This window comes from Urocitellus parryii, chromosome X, assembly GCF_045843805.1.
Source record: "Urocitellus parryii isolate mUroPar1 chromosome X, mUroPar1.hap1, whole genome shotgun sequence".
In the NCBI taxonomy this organism is placed as follows: domain Eukaryota; kingdom Metazoa; phylum Chordata; class Mammalia; order Rodentia; family Sciuridae; genus Urocitellus; species Urocitellus parryii.
The window spans coordinates 126,259,079-126,280,850 of record NC_135547.1 but is presented as its reverse complement, the minus strand read 5'-3'; the positions used below and the strand labels follow the sequence as shown (position 1 = coordinate 126,280,850).

At 39.9% G+C, this 21,772-nt stretch overlaps 1 protein-coding gene across 1 annotated transcript in view; it reads left to right on the top strand.

Moving 5' to 3' along the window:
- Wwc3 (WWC family member 3) overlaps window positions 1-21,772 on the top strand; it is a 110,599-nt gene that overhangs the window by 70,959 nt on the left and 17,868 nt on the right. Inside the window, exons 7-11 of the mRNA XM_026395169.2 lie at window positions 111-260; window positions 2,892-2,965; window positions 12,522-12,764; window positions 16,675-16,764; window positions 17,746-18,311. Coding sequence (XP_026250954.2) covers window positions 111-260; window positions 2,892-2,965; window positions 12,522-12,764; window positions 16,675-16,764; window positions 17,746-18,311 — 1,123 coding nt within the window. The remainder of the gene's footprint in view (window positions 1-110; window positions 261-2,891; window positions 2,966-12,521; window positions 12,765-16,674; window positions 16,765-17,745; window positions 18,312-21,772) is intronic.

Genomic DNA, 21,772 nt, shown 5'->3' with positions numbered 1-21,772 from the left:
ACTCTCCAGTCATAAGGCTGCAGAACTTGAACAAAAATGAAAGGACTCCTCCTATAAGAAAAGGAATCATCATTGTCTCTACTCAAAGATCTTGTCTTGATCTCTTCCAGAGCCTGGCCAAACTTACTGATAGCTTTAAGAATAGCTGCTGTATTACCGACTCTATCCAAGATTTTTCTCACAGTGCAGGCGCACTTGGTGATTCTGGTGTCCCTCAACAGTTCTGTGATGCTGGCTCTCAGACTGATACCATGGGAGAGGTATGCTTGCTTGTGTTGTCCTCAGTCATTTGGCTTAATTTTCCATTTTCATCTCAGAAATATTTTAGATTTTGTGCCATTAGGTTTGAAGAAAAAAATAGTGCTTCTCACATCCAGCTGCAATTGTCTAGTGATGTAGGAAGCAATTGAATTGCTTGTTGCCTTGTGATTAAGATTTTAAAGTAGTAGACTCCAGATGGGTGCAGTGGCACATGTCTGTAATCCCAGCAATTTGGGAGGCAGAGGCAGGAGAATCTCAAGTTAGAGACCAGTCTCAGCAATTTATTGAGATCATGTCTCAAAATAATTTTTTTAAATAAAAAGCTGGTGATATATCTCAGTGGTAGAGTACTCCTGGATTCAATCACCAGTATCACAAAAACAAAAGAAAACAAAAATACAAATGTCAGACTCCTTGTGAGAATTGAGTTTAAATATTATCTTGATATGTGTGTGTATAAAGGAACAGATAGTAAATATTTTAGGCTTTGCAGGTCCAGCAGTCTCTGACATGATCACTCAGCTCTGTCATTAGTGAAAAAGCATCCCTAGATGATATGTGAGATAATGAGCTTCACTGTGAGTCAGTAAAGCTTTATTTACAAAAGGAGGCAGTCTGCTGGATTTGGCCAAAGGGCCATAAGTTTGCTGATCTTTAGTTTAGACCAGCAATTTCCAAAGGCTTTGTGGTTGTGCCACCTTTGGTTAGACTTTGTTGTCATTTCTTAGTCTTCTAAAAGAATGTCAGGAAATCAAATTAAAAAAAATTTATTTGAGACTTGGAAGAATGTCATCAAGTTCCCTTTGATAATTAGTAAAGTATTAAGTTAGTCACAAAAACAAAGTTGGGAGAATCATCATTTGAAGCTGACGAGTGAATATTCCAAAACACATTACTGTAAATTGAATTGAGTGAAGTTTAAAATTGATTTATTACCAAATGGAAAGCAGGTCATATTTTTATTAGGGCTTATTAAAATAGAATAGAATATACAGTGCCTCCAAATTAAATAAAAGTAAAGCAGAAAAGGAGAACACCAATTGATGGGGAAACTTTGGGTTTTAAGTAATTAGCTAATATTTTGAAAATTTGGCAAATAGTGCCTTTTTAAGGTGAGTATAATGTACATTAGGACTTTTTCTCTCCTGGATGTTCTGGAAATGTCCTATATTCAATTTTACCCTCATTATTGTCAAAGGCATACTTGGTCATTTTGAACCAGGCATCTTCTTTGGTTTAGAGAACATGCTCGCCATCTGTAACACACAGAGAAGGGTCTGAATCAAAAATGTTTGGCATTTTTGTCTCAAGATTTAGGAGTAAAGGAAGGAAGCAAGTGCAAGACTCATTGAATTCCGGGAATGATTTCTTGCTGCTTGTCATAAGGTTAGATTTAGAGTGTAGAGCTCTAAACTAGTGTGAGAGGAACAACTAAGGTCCAAGCTTCTCTAATGATTCCATCAAGCCATTCTAAACAGATCAGGTGGGGAGTAGTGCCTGGTTCCACTACTTTAGCTGTAAATTGTCATGTTTATGAGCTCCTGAAGTTTACTGGGGCTGGCCCTGGGTTGGGAGCTTCACAGCTGTTGTCTTGGTTTAACTAGTTTTTGTTAGTATTTTTATATAGGATTTTGTTACTTTCAAGTATAATTGATATGAAAATATTAAGGCACAACTACTGATCATACTTTGGGTATTTAAATTGTAACTCTAAAGTTACATCCCAATCCCTGGCTTTTTGAGACCTTGCTTTCTTTCCTTTTACCTTTGGTTCTTTTTCATAACTTGTGACCTTGAAAGGCATTCTCTAGTCCCTACCTAAGACAGCTAGTCCATCTTCAGATCTTGGAACTTTGTAGTACAATATCATTATAGTTGTCCCTCTGTATCCACCAGGGATTGGTTCCAGGACCCCCTCAGATACCAAAATCTGAGAATGCTTAAATCCATTGTATATAATGGCCTACTAGTAGCATATAATCTATACACTTCCTCTCATATACTTCAAATGATCTCTAGGTGATTTTATTATACCCAATGCAATGTAAATGCCATGCAAATAATGACAGAAAAAAAGTCCATCCATGACAGAAAAAAAGTCCATCCATGTTCAGTATAGATATGACCATAATGGGCCTAACTCTATTTTCGATCCTTGACGGTTGAATCTATGGATGTAGAACTCATAGATATGGAGGGCTGAATGTATTGTGCATTTATTGAGGAACTAGACAGTGTAATTCACAAAGTGGGATTTTTTTTGCCTTTTTGTCACCTTATGCTAAATAGTTTCCTATTTTTTTAAAGTCAATTTATTATTTTTTTAGAATTATACAATAGATGGATATATACTTACCCTGTTTTAAAAAAATAAACAAAACATCAAAATACAAGTTTTGGGAAAACAAAAGTCTCCACAGCCTGAATCTTAAACCTCACCAGCCAGAGGTGGCAGCAGAATATTATTTGAAGTGTTTCATTCTATGCCTTTGAAAAATTGGAATTGAAAGACAAATTAAAAAAATATTTTTCATTGTTGCTGAAATTTTAAGTGAATTTTCTGGTTTGAAAATATGTTTTTATTATGTGTTTCTCTTTTTGTTTTTCTTTTCCTCTTGTGTTCCGGAAAGTTTGTCTTTGATGACAAAACAAGACTTGTAGACCGAGTCAGACTTAATTGGCAATATGAGGAAGCCCGAAAGAGGTAAGAAGCACACTTTTTCAATCTTGTCTTCTGTTCACTTATTTCCCACAGAAAAAAGGCTTAACACAGTTCCACATTTTATCTGATGGAACACAAAAATAAAGAATCTTTGTTGTTAATGTAGCTTCTTAATACACATGGCAAAGTTTCAAGTGCACTTAAAATGTGAAATTCTCAGTATTACAAACAGTTATAAAGATGTGATTCAATAAGAATAGAGATCTTCCAGTTTTCTTGTTTTTCATATCCAGATGTGGTGGTTCAGGAGTGTAGAATACAATTGAATTGCTTATTGCTTTGTGATTAGGATTCTTAAAATGGTAGCCTCCTTCTGAGAATTGAGTTTTAATGTTCTCTGGATACATATGACTTTCGAGGGCATGGGTCTAAGTACTATACCAGGTAGTTAAGAACTCCTTTCCCTCTGTCCCTCCCATAGACAGCATCAGTTCCTCAAACCAGCGTAAGCAAAACCATCCTCTGTTTCATACAGGTGCCTTCTGATGCCATAGACTGATGAAAAAAGCCACATATTCAAGTTTAAAAGATGTTTGAGTAAGCACTGGGTCAGCAGATGATAGCAGTGCCTACTTGCTCTCATTTTATTTGGAGAGAAGTGACATTTATGTTGACCTGCATTGTAACTCATCTGCCTTCTGGAAATTGAGATTCATCCAGGTCTATGCATTGGGTTTCTCTTTCCTCACCTCTTTCCCTCCCAGTATATACCATAGGACATGGGCAAATCTGCAAGGGCAAATTCAAAATCTTCACCTCAATGCAAAATTTTTGATGCAGTATTTTTAGCATGGCATGTTTCTCCTCAGGTGTTCAGCATCCCCATTTTCAAGGTTCTGATTCTGCCTTAGCTTTTCTGTCTTCTTTTAAAAGATTTCTTAGTCATAAATGATATATCTTATCATGGTCAGGAGAGGAGCAGAATGCCAGGTGGGGTGAATGAGTCCTTCCAGAAGCTAAAAAGTTGGGCTTGCTCAGTATACTGTACAGTTCATGGAAGTCCGTAAATCTACTTTGTTGGCTTTTATAAAATGCAAAAATAGTAAACCATCTGTAAAAGTAAACCATCTGACTCCATGCCACAGAGCCTGCAATTACCATGGCCCTTCTGCTTTCTAGGAGATGTTCCACCCAATTCTTCCTGGCTTTTTAGGGAGTATTTGTGATGGGCTTTAAATGTCCTCATAGAGTACCACCAAGTTCATTTACCAATACTGGTTACCTTCATGGTTACATGCTTCATCCCTCATGTGTTCCTTTTCTGTTGTTTGTGGGTGCTTATGAGGGGTGATTGTCTTTTCTGACTATTCCTCATCTCCTTCCTCCTATTTCTAAATGGAATTGCAAAATGTGGGTGCTGGAATTTGCTGTGCTGTATTAAATACAGAAACTAGATCATTGCTACACTTAGAAGCAAATTGTTATGTGTGTTGCTGTGACATTTACCAAATATAGCAAGTGATTTCTTTGTCTTCTAGAACTGGTGTCAAGATATTGTAAGTAACCTTTTAAATGTCACAATACATTTGGTGAAAAATGTATTTGGGAAGTTACTGCACTTCATCATTACTTTAATACAAATAATACAAAAATATTATTTAAAGATTGCTAGAACCTTGTTAGGAAGTGCATTGCAGTTACAAGTGAGGGTCCTAGTTCAGGTATTTTAACCTTAGTAACCCAGTAGGGGTTTTGAGAAATTCTTTTTATGGCCTACATTAGAATATTTAAAAATCAGAGATGTGGTTTAAACTTGTCCTGGGTTGGCTTGCCCAGTTGCTAACTATCCTTTTCTCACTAGTACACTGGTCTTCAACATAAGGAATAGACTCTTTAGCTCTCAGGAGATTTCTGGCAATATCTGGAGCCATGTTTAGTTGTCACATCTCTAGGGCAGATACTACTGGCCTCAGGTCTTCAGAGCCCAGAGATGCTGCTCAACATCCCTCAATGCACAGACTAGGTACAACAGCAAGGACTTATCTGGCTCATCATGTCAGAAAGTGAGAAAAAGTTCAATAAAAGACCTGATGAGGATTACATTGGCTAGAGGGATAAAATCAAGAATCTAAGAGAGGATGGCTGGAGACAAGAGGGGAAAAGTGTAGGAAGTAAACCTTGGAAAACACTTACCTCCAAGGGTCCAAGAGCAAAGGAGGAGCACCTAGCAAAGGATTCCAGGAAGAGAGCAGTGGAGAAGTCAAATCAGTTGGCCAGCAGACCTCTGCCATCCCAAGGCATCCTGATCTACAGAGTCAAGGGGAGAAGGAAAGCAATGGCAGGTTTTCATAAAAAAAAAAAAAAAATTGGCAGTCCTAAGTTAGCCCCTCCCACCTCCTTTCTTAAATTTTCCCAGCCTGTGGGAGATGTCACAAAGATGGTGCTCTCTGCTGGATTTAAAGGAGGAGAAAGATAGAAACTTCTGAAGAGTTTCCAGGGTCCAGCATTATGGAGGAAGATCATTTAGATGGGAGATTTTGATGGTTGACAATGAGTTGGTAGCTTCAGTGGGCTTCAAGCAGCTTAGAACTATACTCAAAGTGTTCTTGTCAGTAGAATTTGCCTTAGCCAGTTGATTACAATTCATTGGTTCCAGCCCTTCCAGGTTCTGCTTCCCTTTCTAGTTCCCTTGGAGACATCATAGTCTGCCTCCAGTCATTGCAAGTTAATTCTTGTAGTTAAGGCTTGACTGGTAACCACTGTGTGCCTGAGTTATACACTACTCTTCTATGGATCATGTGATCCCCAGTGGCACTAGCAAGGCTCTGAACTCCCTATACCTTTTAACATTGTCAAGCAGCTCTTCCCTATTTCCTCCCCAGTAGACAAGTTGAAAGTTAGGGACAGTTAAGGTCATCAGGTCTCACCTTGCCCTAGATCATTGATTTTACTACAACTACTCTGAGTATTTATTTATTTATTTATGAGTCAAAGCCTGATGGCTTTGAAGTCTTGTCTATGGGATTTTCACACAGTGCCCTTGATCAGACTGCAACACATCCCTGATATCCCCATGAACTTCACTGGAGAAAAGGTGTCCATATACAGGAAAGCACATGTTCACCTGTTCACCCACCAATACATGAAAATTAATGTATTGATTTTAGTGTCTGTGTTAGCAATGAAAAATATGTCCTTCCCTCATTATTTACCCTGAGGTTACTGAGCATTATGGGCCCTTTTATCTTGCTCAAGTGGACTTCCATTATTTTGGTGCCACAATTCAGTGTTTGGTTGTATTCCTTATGTCACCTCACCCTTGGCCATCAGTCTCCAAGCTTTCATTTCTGAAATTATTCAATCCTGCAAATCTTAGCCCCCCTGCTGATTATCCAGAGAAATAAAACCAAATGGGGCAAGGAGATTGATTTATAGGAATTGACTCATGTGATTAAGGAGGCTGAGAAGTCTGCAAAGTAGACTTTGCAAAGCAGAGAACCAGGAAAGCTAGTGGCTTTCCTGAAGCCTGAGAACCAGTGTTTGGTAGTGATGATGTTGGGGTAGTTTTAGCATAAGTCTTAGAATCCAAAGGCCCATGAACCAAGAGCCCCAATGTCTGAAGGCAGGAAAAAGTGGATGCCCCAACTCAAGAAGAGAAAGCAAGTTTGCGTTTTCTCTCTGATTCTTATTTTATCTGGGCTCTCAGTGAATTGGATAATGCCCACCCACATTGGTAAGAGTGTGTCTTCTTTACTCAGTGTACTGACTCAAATGCTAATCTTTTCCAGAAACATCCCTATAGACACACCCATAAAAACTATTTTGCCAGATATCTGGGCATCTTCTAGCCCAGTCAAGCTGACACATACAATTAATCATTACACCTTTCTCTGCAGAACCACCTGTGCTTTGCCAATTCTAAAAAGTGGAGATGTTTATGCCTTTATGACCTGGAGAAGTCTTTCCTTGGATATCTAAATTTGAGATTGTTTTTAAGAAGTACAAAATCTTCAAAATGCAGAGTACTGAACAATGCATTCGGATTTAAAGGAAGTTTGTGGAAGTGGAATTTACAATTCTAAGTGATAGTATGATTTCTAGAGAATTCCTTAACTAAACTACTACTGTCATGGTGACCAAATTTTGTGTTTTCAACTCTGGATCATGTAAAATGTACCAAAAGAACTGTTTCTTCCATCTCTTCATGAACATCTCTTTGGATACTCAAGTCAGATATTATGCTAGGAATATTTTCACATTACCGGTTGAAAATTTTTAGAGTTTTTAAAAGTGAAGTTGGAAGAATATGTCTTCTTGAAGCAGTCCTGATGACACAGATGACTTCTTATTTTTAAATTAAGAGTACTTGTTCTAGAACTGTGCACAAACTCTAGCTGTTTCCATAGAAACACTAAGTTCAGATAGGAACAATACATTTGGTCCAACCAGTTTCTCTGTGTATTAATTTTTGTTGCCAGGATCAGTTCTGCTGTATGTGATTGTCAGGAATCAGTGGCATTATGATTCCAGTTAAATTTGATCCATCACTTGGATTTTACTTTTATTTCGCAAGTAACTTTGTATCTGGGTTTGGGGGAATGAGGTACAGCTTTGAGGAAAGAAGAAAAGCATCTTTGCCACTGCAGTCTATCTTTCCCATTTGGGTCAAGATAAAGAAACCTGAAGACTTTCTGATATATATATTTTTTAATTTTAGGAAGTTGCTTTCAGAAGATCTTGCTTTCCAAGGGGAGAAGCTGTTAGAGCAGGGAAGGTGAGGACAGGGCTGGATTTTGGTGTATTAGTAGAACATTCTTGCACCATATGTTCTAGATGCAGAATTGTCGAATTTTCCACATAGAATTAAGTGGAAGCCAGGCACCGTGGCACATGTCTGTAATCCCAGCAGCTTGAGAGGCTGAGACAGGAGGATTTTGAGTTCAAATCCAGCCTCAGAAACTTAGAGAGGCCCTAAGCAACTTAGGGAGACCCTTTTTCTAAATAAAATATAACAAGGGCTGGGGATGTGGATTAGTGGTTAAGTGGTTTAATCCCTCGTACCAAAAACAAAACAAAAAAAGTGGAATGGACACTGATTTATCAATACTTCGTTCAGTCAACTGAAGTGATTTCATCTTACATCTAACTTAGATCTCAGCTGAGGTTTTCTTTAACCTTTGCTTTCATTTAGATATTTACAAAAAGAAAGCTAAGAGAAAAATGTAAGAAGTATTGAATATGTAGTTACAATTAAATCTGAAGGCATGATGCTCTAAATTGACACCATGTCATGGAATGTGGGATTAGGATCCATCATAACTCATCACCATCAAATGGAATTGTGGGTTGCCTAGAGTTCTGTTTGCTATTCCAGAAAGCAGCAGGATTTTAGAAAGATGAGAAATTATACAGTAGACTGCAGGTTTTAGGTATTCACATAATTGGAGATTGATTACTCTTGATATGCCTCAAAACTTCTTAATATTAGAAGTGGGGGCTGAAATTGTGGTTCAGTGGTAGAGCACTTGCCTGGCATGTGTGAGGCACTGAGTTCAATTCTCAGCACTGCATATAAATTAAAAAAATAAAGGTCCATCAACAATTAATAAAAATATTTTTAAAAAATATTAAGTGAGGGGCTGGGGTTATGTGGCTCAGCAGTCGAGCACTCACCTAGCACGTGAGAGACCCTGTGTTCAATCTTTAGCACCACATAAAAATAAATTTTTTAAAAAAGTTATTGTGTTCAACTACAACTAAAAAATAATTTAAAAAAAAAATATTAAGTGTATTTTTCCTAGAAAAATGCAGATCCTTTTAAGATTTTCATGTGAATTGTGAAGGTCTGAGTCATTTCTGCAGCATAAATGCAGGTTTCTATTCACGATTTAATGTTCTAGGTTTGTAACAGACAAGGTGTTCGGGCAGAAATTGTAAGGGGAAAATTATTTATATTTAGAACTGTTTATGGAATAGAAATTGGAAAACACATAATAAATATGAAATCTGATTGCTTAATTGAAGATTTTACTTTTATTTCTTCACTATCAGGGCATGGGGACATATATTTTAAAGCTTTTAAAGGCATTTGTGACAGATTATATGTGGGCCATAAAACGTATTACCCATAAAAAATGAGAATCAATAAAACAGGTAGTTGACTTGTAGGGAAAAAAAGAAAAAAATCCTTGCCAATTTTAAGTGGCTCTCAGTTCTCTTTAAAAATGAACTTGGAAAAGTTTTTTTTTCTGCAAACCTTAATGATGACCTTGCTTTTCTTCCATGTATTTAATTTCACTAAAATGATATTTCAAAGAAAAGCCTTTCTGGAAATTGCTTTTCCTTTAATACCCAGAATAGGAATGATGGCCCTCACAGGAATAGGGTTCCAACCAGTTGCTCAGCTGTTTGGCATGGATAAAGAGAAGGTGCATCGAACCTCAATACATCTGTGTTTAGTCTTAGGCAGGAAGTCTGTTTCTTCAAGTAAACCTAACATGCTAAAGATACTCCCTGTGGATGACTGGCTCTATTCCAGGCCAGCAGCATGGTAGACAAGGCACACTGTTTTAAAGGCACAGCCATTTTGTCTTCCCCCATGGAGAATATGTGAGTGATCAGTTGTTGAAGAAATCATTCTAGTGCTTTTGACTTTCAGAACAGACAGACAGATGTGCCTCTCTTGACCTGGCTGAAGTGGACCCCAAATGTCTACGCCCAGAGTTTGGATATAAGGAAGGAAATTGTAGTTTTCAATATATGCCAATATTCTTCTAGATTCATAGCTCAAATATAAACGTAACCATTTGCATTGTTGTGAAATTTTATTTTAAAAGCACAGTTCTCAAGCAAAGAAATGTTTGCCTATGTTCAGCATAGCCCAAATAACTTTTCCAGATGGATTGCAAGAAATCAGCCTCATCCGGATTTGTTTCTGCTGAAGAGGTCGTCCCTCCCCATATGTCTTTGCATATATTTCCTGCAAGCTGTGGAAAGTTACAGTTTGGCTGCTGTACTATTTCTTTATGCCCACAGTAGACAAGCCTCTTGAAAGTTGCCCTTTGCTTCTCCTCCCTCCTATAGTTCATTTTCCTCCTCATTTTTTTCAGATAACTTGAGATTTTCCTGGAAAGGTTATGATTATCTGAGACTGAATCTTCTGCCACCCTCAGCAACTTAAATTCTTTTAGATAGCAGCTAACCGAGAGCTGGTAGACTCAAATGGCATCTTGAGCTCCTTACAAACCTCAGGAAACTTGAACTGGGGATTCAACTCAGTGATAGAACACTTGCTTGCCTAGCATGCATGAGGCCCTGGGTTCCATCCCCAATACTGCAAAAAAAAAAAAAAAAAAAAAAGAATAGAAAAAAAACCCCTACAACAAAACACCTCATAAAAGTCAAAAGGAGTGTTTTGAAAATGTCTGTTTATATTATATGTATGATACTTAGATCTGGCAGGCTTTAGCTAGGCTCAAATAGGCTTTCCTATGGATCAGATAAATTGAAATGAAAAAAACTATGGGGACACAGTAGATTTTCTCATTGTTCTCCAAATCAGTTATATTTATTTTTGACTTGTCTACAGTAGAATGTTCCAGAAATTTCATTTGGTGTGTCTCATATGAGTCTGATTGGAGTGTATATTCCCTGGGCTTCAGTTATATGACTGTCATAAATTTTAATTACTCTAATTAGACATAGGTGGATGCTTAAGCCCAGTTTTATTTTTAACCCTGTTGGGCTGCCTCTGTCATCATTTTTTTTCAGTGACATGATTTGTTATCATTTTTCAACACATTTTTCAGGAAATTAGTTTTAAGTTAGAAAAATTGTCTAAGGAAGCTACTGACACTCAACTAGTTTCTTTACCTTCTTGGAGAAATGGGCTTGAGTTAGATGTATGTGTTTAAGCCCTAACCTGTATACCCTTTCCTTTCCATGTTTGGATTGATTTGGTACCTGGAGAAAGAGCATCATGTATGATCCTCCAGCCAGGCAGATGGGTCCTTATGCTCATGTCTAGATCATGCAAAGCCTGACCTGGCATAGTACTTGACAATGAGTTTTAGTGTATGGGCCAACTTCAGTCAATTGGTTGTATCTGTGTGGAATGTGGTGTTGAGAAGGACTCTGAGGGCTGGGCCCAACAGGTAGGATGCCATATTTGGTTAGTGCTGTGCTACCTGGGCACAGGAGGTAAGTAGTCTTGGCAATGCTCTTGCCCCATGTCTGCCATTCCAAGTTTAGTGAGGATGATCCCATCAGTGCCTAATGCAAATGCTTAAAACAGGCCAGTTAGCAACCCCCAGACGAGGCAGGGCTGCAGAGGAGGCAGCTTTGTCTTGGAGCAGTGGGTGTCCACCTTGAGCAAGCATCAAAAACACCTGGAGGGCTTGACAGACCCCAGATTGGCAGGACCCATTCCCAAAGTGTCAGATTCTGCATGTGGGGCTGGGTTCTGAGATTTGCATTGGTAATAAGTTCCCAGGAAATTCTGAAGCTGCTGGTCCTGGGACCCCACTTTGAGAATTGCTGCCTCAGAGATATATGTACCTGCCACTTAATTGTTTTCACAGTACTCTCTCATCTTAAAGAAGTCTTTGCATGTTTTTAGGCATGTGTACCAAACTCGATCCTCCAAATCATTGGGTTCAGGTTGGGTCTGGCATAACTAGTTTCTGCCTGGAAACAGGCAGCCTTACTTGAGGGGCTTAAAACATACTACTATTTTAAAGGGTGATTTAAAAATATGAGCTATGTCTGTTTCACTTAATCAGCATTAGACACCACTGCAGGACACAAAATATGATGCAATCTATTTGCCAGGCAAGCACTGAAGATTCAAGGGCATGGAAAGTGACAAGATTCTCTGTTTTTATACCCTAAGGATTGTCACACTGACACCTTTGGTGAGATTGACTGGTTTGCATCTAGCCAGATGATCACATGCCAACTTCTACATTCATGGGGATGCCTCTCATTCTCTCATATATTTGCTGGCATGCTTGCCCACTGTTTAATGCTTGAGCTTCTCTCAGCAGGGTGTTGTGTGTTCACATCTGGTTCAGGTCTCAGGTGCAGGAAGTAGCACATACAACCAGCATATGTGGGCATGGGTTTTGGCTGTTCTCTCTTATATTTTGTTTGTTTTGTTTTATGACCCCCAATGGATATTAGTGCTTAAGCATGGCCAATGAGAAAGAAAGCCAGAAGCTTCTCTCAGTATCCAGCCTAGTGTTCAGCTACCGATGATAGTGGGGTGGGGAGAAGTGAGCAGCTTTCCTCGACTCTGGGACATCATCTTGCAGGAACCAGGAATCTGGGGAAAAAAACTAGTGTGGTCATGATGAAGACTGGTGGACTTTTTGTCAACTGTTTGAAGCAAGTATGAATCTTGGACAGGGTAGATTATACAAAGGACTTTTGCATTATTTTTATGACCCATCATTTCCAGACACTCTTAAGTTTAAGGTTGGTGGCATTACTTTACTATTTATTTAGCAAAGTGAGTTTACAGAATCAGTGATGGTGCAGAGAATGTATAAAGGTGATTTTTTTAAGTTCATTGACATCTTCCTGGGCCCCCCTCTCTCAGGGTCGCAAACATTCAGCAGCAGCTGGCCCAGCTTGCTAATGAGTCATGGCCAGGCATGGCTGAGGCCGACAGGGACCGGCTGCAGCTCATCAAAGAGAAGGAGGCCCTGCTTCAAGAGCTGCAGCTCATCATTCAGCAGCGGAGGTCGGCTGAAGATGTGGCCAGGCTGGAGGAGGAGAAGAGACGCTTGGAAGAAGAGATCCAGCGTGCGCGGGCCACATCTGCACAAGGAGCAACAGAAAGGTGGGCTGGTCTCCAGAAGTTCAGGGGCAGGTGGGACCAGATTCCAGTGAAGAACCAACTGGAAAATCTTAATTAGATAACATATATATGGCTTCAGCATGTTCTTGATTAGTACAGGCTGAGTATCCCTTATCCAAAATGCTTGAGCACAAAAATGTTTCCCATTTTGAAGTTTTTCAGATTTTGGAATATTTGCATAGACTGTACTGGTTGACCATCCCTCATTTGAAAGTCTAAAATCTGAAGTGCTTCAAAATCTGAAACTATTTGAGCATCAAGTATTTGAAAAGAGTTTGGGAGTTTGGAGAATTTTGGATTTTCAGATTAGGGATGCTCAACCTATACTGAGAGCAGCTACTGAGGCATTTCCTTGCTAAGTCAAGGGGAAATGGGACCTTGTGCTTTCCATGTCATGAGAGGTAGCAGCTTTCCCCAAGGCTCCCTGAGCCCCTTAGAAATGGGAGATAATGGAGAAACGGGAAGACAGGTGATGCAGCACCTACATGGACCCCTTCCTGGAGTAGGTTCCCCGTGCTTTCACCTGTATTTGTGGGACAGTACCCTGTGCTGGCTTGGGGCACCAGCAGGAAGATGGGGAGACAGATGGTGGTATAGCTTTGGAATAAAGTGGCTCTCTTGCTCCAGAGAACTGGCCCCTATAGCACTGTGGAAGTCTACCTACTGCTTTTATCTCTGATTTCTGGCCAAGGCAGCCTGCTCTTTCTTTTTTAGTAGGAAGTCAACAGCCTATCATGGGTCTATTTCTAACCATACCTTTCCTAGGTTGGTCTTGAGACTCTTTCAAGCATAGGACACATGAAACCAGAGTCTTTTGTATTCTTCAGTGCCAAGTTGTTTGGCCTTTCATCATATGCCATGTCTTCTGGTTTCCATTTGCTGCCTGCAATCACAGATTGTGTTGAAGGCTTGGTCTGCTTTCCACATTTAACAGCTGTCCACAGTTTATCTGTGGCTATCTGCTGAGTTTTGGAAAGCCCATCCCCCAATTGTTAATATACTAACTCCCTAAAACTCAGTGTATTAACATGACCTTTTTCTGTATTGCTATGAGCATGAGCATTCTCTACCTAGAGTTTAAGTCACTTAAATTATTTGATCTGTTCAGATGCACCCACAACTAATATTTTATCACATCTTATGACTGTTCTTTGTATGTGTTGGGCAATCTTTATGCTTGATTCTCATTATTAATCTTTTGGATACATGAGTGTGCATTATGGTATTCAGGACCCATGGCAGCATTGAAAAGAAGGAATGGTGTTTGGGAAGTTCAACTCCTGGTAACAGGCAGAGAGAATTTTGATCTGCCTGAGATGATGGCACCCTATATCATCCCACTCAAACTGAGTTGGGTCTGAATCTTAAAAGGAGCAAGGCAACTGAAGTTTTCTTCTGTGCTGCTGTGTTTCTGCACATTTTTTAGTTAAACACTGTCTTCTATTTTACCCTTGGTATTCTCCTATGTGTGTTCTGGATAGAAGAGCCTGGCGTACTTGTTCATTCTTGACTAAGGATGGTAGATTTGGTCCCACAGTGCTTCCTGATTCCCAGGAAGCCCACCCATGCACCCTTGACTGTGGAAATTCGGCATGTGTGAGTGCTGCAGTCCCAGAGTACAAATTCCTGGAATTCCCTAGAGTCAGTGTTACCCTGATGCCTCAAGGGCTGCAACATCCAAACTGGACCAGCTTTCACCCAGATGGCAGTTTCTTGTGGGACCAGGCTGGGTGTTAAGTTCTGGGACTCAGAACCCTCAACTGGAACTGAATTGACCTAAGGGCATGACCTTGGCTAAAGAAGAACATACACATGTGCTGAGCTCTTTCCTCCCATGTGCTTTGTCTATTCTGTCCACTGCATTGTAAGATGAGGTCAATGCCCCAAGAGAGCTGCTGCTGCTCTTTGATATTTTGTGCCGAGTGGATGCAGACACATTTCTCAGTGTTGCCTCCTTTTATTGAGCTGTGCTTGAAGACTGGAAGTGTGGGACCCATGCTGGGAGACTTCCTCTAGCACAGACTGAGGGGCAGTAGAAGGAGACCCAGTATGGATCTGGGCACAAGGAACCAAGGTTTGTGTTTTAAGGCTGAGTTGTGGTAGCTGTATGACTGGGGCCTGGCTTTTGCCTTGTCTCAGCTACAGTGTCATCAGTATAGAGAGTTCCAAGTTATAGCTTGAAAGCCCAGTGAGGGGCATAATTTAAACTTCCCCTTTTTGACTCTTCACTCTCTACATCTTCTGAAAAAAGAAATTAAAGATGGTTTTTTGAAGTTATTTCCTTTGCTAAGCCTTAGGTAGGAATTTAAGTGTAACATTACATATGGAAAATCTTTCATGAGTAAAGGAATTCTCTCTTTCTTGCCATACATAACAACAGAATTGAATGATAGGAAGTAGGGGCAGTGCAGAGTCTCAGTAAAGTGCCTTGACTTAGGTTCAAGCTGACTTGACCAAACCTTGAACTTGCATAGCACAGGCAAATTACTTTCACTCCTTGAGTATCAGTTTCCTCATCTGTAAAATGGGAATAGGATCAAGTGAGCAGTCAATGAGATACAACATATGACATATAATATGGTCTTTCTGTACTTGGCCTTGCTTCTCTTGATATGACCAGCATTATTATAAGTGCTCAAGAACCTTGTGCTTTCTTATGTGCTCATATATCTCTTTTGGCATAACATGAAAAATATACCCAGTAGAATGTCAGCATTACTTTTTAAAAGTTATTTTTGTTTGTAAAAGTAATAAATTGAAATGTCCTTCTTAAAAATTAAAAATTTTAGACAAGCAAAATTCTTTTTTAAACATTACAACTGGAAGAGTTTATTATAGCTGTTTTCAAACTTTTGGGTTCCAGGACCTCCTTCTACTGTTAAAATTACTAAGGATCCCAATGAACTTTTGTTAAAAGAATTATTCTAAATCAGTCGATATTTACTGCTTTAGAAATTAGAATTGTGAAAATTTTAAATATAATAACAATTTTTATGCATAAATAGCATTTTGAGAATTTTTCGAAACAGAGTGAGAAGTATTATATTTATTCTATATTTCTGTAAACGTCTTCAGCATCTGGCTTTCCAGAAGGCAGCTGCTCAGGCATGTGATCTGTTATCATATATCACTTGTGGTGAGCATATGAAGATCTGACTGCACATGGATATATAGTTAGGAAAGAGGGGAACTCAGAATCCCTGATGGATTCTTGGGGATACCCTGGGATCTGTGGACCACACTTTAAAACCATTGGCTTGAATTTATGCTATTCAGCTTTAAAATTGGTTTTATAGTGGCTCTAGTTATTAAGGTATTTGATTGAGTAAGAAATGTTGTAGCCCATGTCAATCAATGGAGCTTGACATTGTTTTTGCCTAAAAAAGGGCCTAGAATGAGGAAATTGAATTTGTTCTAAGGAATTCTAGTAGATTAACACATGATCTGCCTTTGGGCCAGTTCTACTCTAGTCTCCCTTCCGTCTGTTCTTCTACCCACCCATCCTCCTATCCATCCACTTACCCCTTCCATTCTTCATATGACCATCCATGCTCTGACCTGCCTATCCACCTATCCACCCACCCACTCATCTACTTACCCATTTATCTACCCATCTATGCTCCCACTCATTTTCCTGTTCATCTGCTGCCCTGTCCACATACAGATCAAGTGTCTGCAATGTATCAGGCACTGCTCAGAGTGTCAGGGATGTATTTTTCCAACAAACCCCAAACAGATTTTATTGTCTTGGCATTTAAGACCTAGATACTTTTAGAACTGATAGTCATTCCAATGTAACTCACTTGTGGGGAATTTTATAGTTGAATTTCTTGTTATAAAAATATACTTCCTATTTTTCAAATCCTCCAATAGACTATTTTCTTACCTGCAGGATTCTACTTCAAGAAAAAAGAAATTGTCTACTTATGCAGCTGGAAGAAGCTACACGCTTAACATCTTATCTCCAGTCCCAGTTAAAAAGGTAGGTTCCTTTAGAAGAGAAAACTTAATTATCGTGTTACAGTGACATGTACATGAACTTTATTAATTCCCATTAGCTTGTATTTTTCTCCTATTGAAGTTTAGAACCTGAAGTGGTGTCAAAGAGAATAGAGATGTAGATAGATATGTTATATTTTTAAGATAATCTGCTAACATATGACTCGAGGGAAATGAGTAAAAATTTGGCTTCATAATAAATAACAAGTCTGATGTCAAGTTTATTGAAGCCTTTTGTAATCTAACAGCTTTAGAAGTGTTCATATATGCACATAGACATTTTTATTTTGGGAGTTTTTAAAAACGATATAATTTTTTTTTTGGTACTAGGAATTGAACCCAGAGGCACTTTACCATTAAGCTACATCCCCAGCCCTTTTTATTTTGAGACAGGGTATTGATAGGTTGCTTAGGGCCTTGCTATGTTCTCAGGCTGGCTTCAAAATTGCGAACCTCTTGCCTCACCCTCTGGAGTTGCTGAGATTACAGGCATGCCCTGCTGCACCTGATGGATATGAATATTTTAAATATTCATATTTAAATATTTGGATGCTCAAAATAACCACCTTTTCAAGCACATACTGTATTGTGAGGCATAATGTTAAGAACTTTATTTGAATTACTTTCTTAGTTATTCCTCCTAACAGTGTCATGAGATAGGACCTGTGACTGCCTCAACCCCAGCCAGCAAGTGGGAGGCTCAAAGAGGTTCAGTAACTTAGCGTGCAGCCAGCTAGTGACTGTGGGCGAGGACTCCAACTCAGGCATGAGTCTTTGTTGTTGCTCACTGCCCTCTAGTGTCATTCAAAAGAACAAAGGAGGTATCAATGAAAGTCTGCTCAAATACTCCCAGGGGTTAGGGGTAGGCTGGGATTCGCTGTTCCCAGGTGCAGCAGCCTAGTTGTGCTGCTTGGCAGTGGGAACAGCTATGTGCGTCTCTAAGATAGTTTCTCTCTCCTTTCAGCCTGTCTGCCAGCACCCTGACAGTGTCCTCTGGGAGCAGCCGCGGGTCCCTGGCCTCCAGCCGGGGATCACTGGCCTCCAGCCGCGGTTCGCTGAGCTCAGTCAGCTTCACCGACATCTACGGCCTTCCTCAGTACGAGAAGGCCGATGCTGAGTGCGGCCAGCTTCTACGCTTCGATCTGATTCCTTTTGACTCCCTGGGACGTGATGTCCCCTTCTCAGACCCTCCAGGCCACCCGGGCTTCCACAAGCAGAGGCGGTCCCTGGACACGCCCCAGTCGCTGGCATCACTGTCCTCCCGCTCTTCCCTGTCCTCTCTGTCACCCCCCAGCTCGCCCCTGGACACACCTTTTCTCCCGGCCTCGCGGGACTCTCCTCTGGCGCAGTTAGCGGATGGTTTTGAAGTGCCAGGCCTGGGTGCCCTAGACAGACTGCGAGCACAGGCCTCTGCTTTGGGGGATGAAGATTTGCAGGGCACTGCATTACTTCAACCACACGGATTCTCTGGGGATGGGGAAGGACCTCGTGAGCGTGGACCCCAACTGGCTGGGGCTCCCACCAATGCAAGTAAGTGGTGATGCTTCTCCTGAGAAGCAAAATTAGAAACTCAGGGATGATATTGCAGTGACTGGTGGCTTTTAAGTCCCCGGTGAGCTATAAGTTTACAAACATTGATAGGGTTAGAAGGGTACAGACCTGCTGTAGGGAAAGATAATTAACATTGACAAAGTAGTCTTTGCCAGGTATTTGGCTTGTTTTAAGAATATATTTAATTGTTGAAAATAAGGGTCAGAACCACACAGTCTCACACATTTGGAAGTGAATAGAGAGGTACCAAGACCTCAATGAGTTCTGCAGCACATGTGCCAAGGTAGAGCATGCGGTGTGTGAGCCCACTTCAACCAGTGTGTGAACTAGTGTCTTGTAGTCTAGTGGGAAGCCTACTTCCTTTGTCACTTTGACTTCATCTCTTTATCCTAGTTCTCATAGTATTCAAGGATGAAATTGTTTCAATTGTGGAAATGAAAATAATTGCATAATTTCAAAGACATGTTAGTAAGCATTCAGTCTTTTCCACCAATTCTATTTTCTGGTGATCTAGCTAGGTAAAGCTTCATCTGCCCAGTTGTGTTAGTTTGACTCCTCTTTGGTGCCAGGGTGCTATTGAGGACAATATTGATCCCATGTGCTTTTTAAAGCCAAGCCCCAGCATCTTTAATTTCCTTAGGTTTTAAGCAGGATTAAGAATAAGGTCTCCCATTCCTGAAGTTCAGCCCATTTAATTAACTTTCACTTACACAGCAGAAATGTTTTAGACATACCACTTAGGCAAACACTAGACAATTTGTATAACATAGTGGGTCTCAACCAGGGGTATTTGTGCCCCCCCCCACGCCGGGGACATTTGGTAATGTCCCAGTGGGAGTAATTTCTTCGTTTTCACAACTGAGGTGAAGGATCCTACTGCCATCTAGTGGGTAGAGGCTGGGATGCTGCAGCACATGTGTCAAGGTAAAAATCTTACTGTACACAGTGCTGCCCGCACAAAGAATGATCCAGCTCAAAATGTCAGTAATGCAGAGGATGAGAAACCCTAGAAATGTACTATTGAGTGTTTATGCAACAAGGGGGAGAAATAAAACTAGAATACAAAATTCATGAGGTGTAGTGGAAACAGCTTCAGACTTGCAAACTGGAGACCAGGATTCTGTTCATTTTGTTCCTTGCCCTGTTGACTGCTAGCTGTGTGACCATGAGCTGTCTGTCTCACCTTCCTTGCCCTTGAAGGAGGTGATCTTTATGCTCTCTTCCATTTGCTACCATTCTGTTACTTATGAGACTGATTGATTGATAGATGGAAAGGTTGATTGATCTTTAGATCTAGCTATAAAATAGTAGCCTCCTGGCATTTATATATTTAACCAGAATTCAAGCTGCTCCATGACGTTTTTGGCATTTCAGTTATTTTGGTGTCTTCCCCTCTGTGTTTGAATACACACTTTTTTAAATCCCCACATATATTGTTTTTGTAATTCACATATACAAGTAACCTTCATCCCCTTTGTTCTTCTTTACAGCCCTACCAATTTCTCTTTAAAGTTTGAGATTCAAGACTATCAGTCTGTTTATACAGAAAATCCACACAAGATCTAAGGGCCCCTTTGGGCCATGGAAAAGATAGGATGTGGGTGGGGGGAGAGGCGGCAGGGGGAAGGGGGAGCAGACTTAATTTCTTATCCTAGTTTCTTTGTTTTCCTTCCCACTCTGGCATACTTTGTAATGGTGTCATTTTAGACTGGGAAGTGTTTGCTTTTCTACATTTATATACTGCCACCTGGTGATGGATTTGTGCACTGTCAGTTGACGTGTCCTTAGAAAACTGAAATAATTGACTGAGTTAGTTAATGGGTACTGCTGCATGCTCCTAGATGTCTAGGTTGGGTAATTAGTTTCAGGTATGTACCCAGGGGGCCTCCTTGCCTCCCTTGATGCTTTTGGAACTCCTGAGCACATGGTTGTCATAGTTTCATAATTATGGAGCTTGGTGTTTTATCAGATTCTCCCCATTCCCTTGTTTATCAATTCCAACAGTCATGCAATTCTCTCCACCCTTTTAGTCTTGATGGAAATAGTGGAGTCTGTTTGGCCCCAAGAAAGGTTTCAGTAAGATAAAATTTTTAGTAAGATAAAAATCAAAATTGCCCAAATCCATACAGCAATGATTTCTTGTTGTGTTTTAAATCAGTCAGAGAACAGAAGGCAAGACAGAGGAGTGGGGCAATAGACTGTAATCTTGAACATTTTTTACATTTTTTCCTACAGTCCTGTCTTCCCTGGATTTTGAAAGCCAAATGTGTCATGATTTTGAAATACTTCCCTATTTCATCCACCTATTAGTATTTGCTAATAAAAAGGCATAAAAATATTGACTTTGCTAATCTATTTATTGATGTTTTTATTATATTCATACTCTGTTTAGAATTATTGCTTAAATTATGCCTTTTTTCACTTTGTGCTCTTTTATCTCTTTTCTCATGCGGCTCCACAGAAACATTCACTGTAAGTGATATTGGATTCTCCTCGTTCCCCTTTGTTGCTCAGGATGTGGGCACATCTTTGTGCAGTGAATCCATGTTTAGGATGACTGGGATGTAGTTTATCAATTGTCATTATTTTAATATTAATTTCCATGATGGCTACTAAAGTCATGTAAGAACTTTTCTAAAGCTTTCACTGTATATTCCACATGTGTATTTTCTCCAGAATATAACAGCATTCATTATTTCAATATGTCAGCTGGCAGCTTTGCCCACAATGTATTTCCTTCCTTTTTATCAAGCAGCGTTCATTTCCTTGGGTCTTAGTGTTTGTCTGTCTGTATGACTAACCGTCTTTAATGATGAAAAGGACAGAGACATTTTAAATGAATGTGTAAAAGACTTTTCATTCTTTACTTCACTGGCATTGCTCCCCATGGTCAACCTCATTGCCCTGAAGCCCAAGAGTACAGGTCTTGGATGTGAAGGATAGAGTGTTTCTGTGCTTTTTCTCATCCAGGGCAACTCCTGCTTGTAGTTGCTGTGTGAATTCATTGACTTAGCTTGAGCTCTATGAGAATTAGTTCCTTAATGGCCCTTCTCTTTTCCTGTACTCCTGCCATAATGATAAGACAGAATTATGGTCAGGGTTGCACTCATAGATTAGGGTTAACTGGAAGGGCATAGGATTATTGCTGGGGCTATTTTCTTTTATTATTATTTTTTTAGTTGTCAATAGAATTTATTTATATGAGGTGCTGAGAATTGAACCCAGTGCCTCACACATGCTAGACAAGCGCTCTACCACTGAGCCACAACCCCCGCCCATACTGGGGCTATTTTCTTAAAGGGATTTAAAGCTACATCTAGGAACTATTCACAGTGTCAGGGCTGGGAATGCAAATAATGATCAGTTTCACTTATTAGAGATTGATACAATGCATTGGAAGGTTCCTTTTGCAGTTCAGGACTGGGGGTTGTGGTCCTTTC